The 4,621-nt window shown below is 40.8% G+C and overlaps 1 protein-coding gene across 1 annotated transcript; it reads left to right on the forward strand.

The window, feature by feature from the left end:
* The first annotated feature begins 774 nt into the window (after window positions 1–774).
* Window positions 775–1,542, forward strand: LOC130471559 (uncharacterized). The gene has a single exon (XM_056841754.1). It carries the CDS (start codon window positions 775–777, stop codon window positions 1,540–1,542), a length of 768 nt encoding a protein of 255 aa, XP_056697732.1.
* Window positions 1,543–4,621: the final 3,079 nt, after the last annotated feature.

Genomic DNA, 4,621 nt, shown 5'->3' on the forward strand with positions numbered 1-4,621 from the left:
TGTGCTTTATACATGATTCCTGGCTGTTGAGGTCCCAATAATATCGTGCGATGACATGAGTGTTGAGTATTATAGGGTGTATAGTCAACCTGAGGAGATGGTAAGTGGGATATCACAACCACCACCTGAATCACAACCACCTACCCATCCCTCATCTCCACCACAAACTGATCATTCCCACCCCTCTCCACCACACACATCACCTACCCATCCCTCTTCTCCACCACATACATCACCTACCCATCCCTCATCTCCACAAAGATCTCCTGTTCAGTCCCCCCTTTCACCCCCACAAACAGAGCCTCAAACAGAGCCACAAACAGAGCCTCAAACAGAGCCTTCTCCACCCCTCAAACTGACCCTGCTTCACAACCTCAACCACAATCAACTGCTAAGAAGCATAATACTCATCCACCTAGACAAACAGGGTTTAGGGTTCCTAGAAGTAGTGCTAAGAGGCTTGGAACATTTGTAGCAAAGGAGAGGAGTTCTAACAGAAGCAGTAGCAGGTTTAGGAGGGGTGGGCAATCTGAGGAGATTCCAGTCAGGGAGGGTGATGGTCCTATGTCAGAAGATGATGATGAGGAGAGTGAGGATGAGGAATTTTCTGTATCTGATGAGGGGGAAGATGATGATGTGACACGGTTTGTGGATTCTGATGTGGAGGAGGAAGACCTTTTGGAAGTGGATGTGGGCGAAAAGACCTTTGAGGATTTATTAGACGGGGAATAACCTTTGGATAAGGTGTACAAGAATGGAAAACTTGTGGGGGAGATGCTTTATGGGGAGATTAAACTGGAACCTTGGATGATTTTCTCAAGCAAAGAACACTTCCTAGGGGTGTTAAGGGATTTCTGTATCCAAGAAGGGTTTGCTTTGACTCCGGATAAGCATGATTCTAAGAGGTTCACAGCAAGGTGTTATCAAAAACAATGCAACTGGAGGATTCATGCATCTATGCTCATGGATGGGGTTAGTTGGGCAATTAAGAGTTTGACAGGGGAGCACAAACTGTGTGGCAGATTAGATGCTAACCCCATGGTTAGTTCTGAGTGGTTGTGTAAGAAACTCATGGAGGATATTAAATCTAATCCTGACTATCCTGTTGAGGGCCTACAAGAAAGATGCAGGGTGATGTTTAGGATTGAAGTGAAGTTGAGGTTGTTGTATAAGGTAAGAAACATGGCTAAGGAGTTGATTCATGGGGGGTTTAGTGAGTCCTATGATCTGCTGCCAGCTTATGCAGATATGATCAAGAGGACAAATCCCAGAAGCTATGCTCTTGTGACATGGACTAAGGAGATTGTTGGTGCAACCCCTCACTTTAAGTCATGTTTCTTTTCTTTTGGTTGCATGATCAAGGGGTTTTTTGAAGGTTGTAGGCCAATTATTGGCATTGATGGTGCTCACCTCAGTGGAACCTACAAGGGACAAATGCTCACTGCGATTGCCATAGATGGGAACAATGAGATATTCCCAATTGCTTATGGGATTGTTGATGGAGAAACTGGAGACACTTGGCATACTTCTTCAGATGCTTGAGAGAAATGTTCAGAAACTTTGGTGTGCACAGAGAGGACTGGACTTTCATAAGTGACAGAATGAGGGTAAGATTTATTGCTTTTTCATAGGGGTATCTGGTGAAAATCTTAGATACCTCAGGGGTATCTGGTGAAAATTTAAGATACCTCAGGGGTATCTGGTGAAAATCAAAGATACCTCAGGGGTATCTGGTGAATTAGATTTTTTGAATTACTAATATATTGTATATGTGTCTCATGTAGTGTTTATGTGTCTGATATAGGGTGTGGATGGTGCTGTTTATGAAGTGTTCCCCAGAGCAACAAGGAGAGTGTGTGCCCAACGCTTGTACTCCAACTGTAAATAAGCTGGCTGGCATGGAACTGCCTTCCATAAGTCCTTCTGGGTTGCTGCAAATGCATACAACCCATATGTGTACAACAAGGCAATGGAGAAGATTGCCAAAATTGATCCAAAGGCTGTGGATTATCTGTCCCAAGTGCCAGAGCAGTGGTCAAGGCACAAGTTTGAACCACATGTGGTTTGTGATCACAACACCACCAATTTTGTTGAATCTTTCAACGCTTGTACCAAGCCTTTTAGAGACATGCCAGTGTACACTCTGATGGAAGGTAAATGTTCTGTCTTTACTTCTTTTTACATTGTGGCTGCATATGTTTTACACCACCCCTGTCCTTTTTTTTTAATACATTTTCTGTTTTGCTGCTTTATTTTGTTTGTGCTTGGATGCTTGGACCTAATAGAGGCTAGGAGTTGGTGTATGAAGAAGATTGGGTCTAGATTTGACAAGGCTGTAGAAATGGGACCAAACCAATTGACTGAATATGCTGCTGGGGTATTAGAAGAGAGGAGTCAACAGTCTAGGTTTTGTTCTGTAACAGTTGCTGGGGGAGGGGAATATGAAGTGAAAGAGGGGGCTGTCAAATACCCTATTAAGTTTGATGCAAGGACTTGTGGTTGTGGAGTATGGCAAATATCTGGTATACCTTGCAGACATGGCCTTAGGGTTATTTACCACCAAAGACTTGAGGCTACTGATTTTGTGTCTCACTACTTCAAAGGGCAAGCATACAAGTTAACTTACTCAGAGCACATACAACCCATTCCTGACCCAACCCAATGGCCTTCTTTTGACCTTCCTATTATCCTCCCACCACCCATGAAGAGAGCATCAGGTAGACCCCCTAAACTGAGAAAAAGAGGTAAACATGATCCAAAAAGGGGAAAGAGAAACAACATTGTGAGGTGTGGTAAGTGCAAGGAGGTGGGACACAATGCAAGGACATGCAAAGGTGGGGCCACTGCAAAGCAAAAGAAGGCTGCTGCTGCTGCTGCTGCTGCTGCTGGTGGTGGTGGTGGTGCTGCTGCTGCTGCTGGTGCTTCTGGTTCTGCTGGTGCAACTGGTTCTGGTGCAGCTGGTTCACAGCAAGGGGGAGATCAAGGTGCTTCCAGTTCACAGCAACAACGTAATGCATCAAGTAAGGGAAAAAGGAAGCGTACTTGATTTTGTGATTTATGCATAACTTTTTGCTAAACTTATCATGTATATCTTTTGCCAATGGGAGCAAGTTTTTGTAAAGCTACACTTAAAGTTTTTGCGTGTCGGGGGCACACTTTTGTAAAGCTACTTAATTCGGAAATGAAATATCATATTATTGATGAAATGTCATCATTCACTTTCTCATTACAAATACTAGAATAAAAAACATTACAATGCCAATTTTGATAGTTCCATGCATTAATTTCTTTTGTTGCTTGAGTTTCTTCTTCATTTGGTGAATTTCTTCATTCAAGCTTCTTTTTTCTTCAATTTCTCCTTCCTTTGTGCCTCTGTTGTTTCTGATTGGCAGTGGTTGCTCAATGCTTCCCTTGCACCACTTGAAGTTGTCACATAAGTCACACTTGTAATATAGTCTTTGAGAATTTTTCATTGTTTCAGAACTTCTTATTGCAAATTTTTTCCCACATATGTTGCATGTTTTGTTTGGAACTACAACGCATGAGGATTCATACGTAGTAGATGAAGATTGGGATTGAGAATATGAGCTCATTTGAAAGTGAGTTGGGAAATAGGAAAAATATGAGTTGGTTAATGAGAAGATCAGAAATTTGTAGTGAAGCGTTGCTGCTGCTCCCCCTTTAAATAGAGAAGGCTCACCAACGGCTAGTTTTTTTAAAAAAACTAGCCGTTGGTGAGCAGGGGTATCTGGTGAAATTACCATAAAACACTAGGGCACCTGGTGAAAACCTAAAAAACCTCAGGGGTACCTGGTGAAATAAATTACGAGGGTACCTGGTGAAAAAAAGTTTCTAACGGCCACTTAACGACAGGGTTAAGTCATGCGAGAAAATGAAACCTGAGGGGTACCTGGTAGATTACTGAAACAACGAGGGTACCTAGTGAATTAACTTAAACCTCGGGGGTATCTCATGAAATATCCGTATTATATTTAACTGTATTCCCCTACAGTGGTATCATGAGCCTTATGTATTCAAAGCATGTTTTAGCATGATTTAATTGTTTTTGCATCTTTCGAAAATTTTGATTTTTTTGTTGAATTTTCGGAATTTTTACGAATTATTGGATGAATTGCGTACTAATCAGGTCCGAAATCAAACATATTCTTTTTTCCGAGTTTTAAAACCCTAATCTGATTGAAAAGGATTTTCTAAGATCAACTCATGCGAACGGAATTGCAAAAACAGGCCTCGAAGTGTCGTTTGTTGGGCGTGTTTGTTAATTTTTCATTAAAAATTAAAAGTGTCGGATAGTAGTTCAATTAAAAGGTCAACCTATACTACTCGAAATTTCTTGAAATTTTGACACAAAGTTGCTGGGTATATTTTTGATATATGGTAAAATATTCAGATTTTTCGGATAGGTATAAACCCTAATTTTGCCTTTCCCCAATTCGTAAAATTTGAAACCCTAATTGAATTTTAATTAATTTTGGTTTAATAATTCGGTTAATTGGGAAAGGGGATATAATTTCATGGGTCAATGGCTAATTTTAAAAATTATTGGATTAAAATTTTGAATGGTTTCGTTAATTTTAATCGCACTTAAACCTAATTATTA

Source organism: Spinacia oleracea, chromosome 4 (assembly GCF_020520425.1).
Source record: "Spinacia oleracea cultivar Varoflay chromosome 4, BTI_SOV_V1, whole genome shotgun sequence".
NCBI lineage: Eukaryota > Viridiplantae > Streptophyta > Magnoliopsida > Caryophyllales > Amaranthaceae > Spinacia > Spinacia oleracea.

Coding starts and splice junctions, on each gene's coding strand:
- LOC130471559 (XM_056841754.1), top strand. CDS start 775: ATGCTTTATGGGGAGATTAAACTGGAACCTTGGATGATTTTCTCAAGC.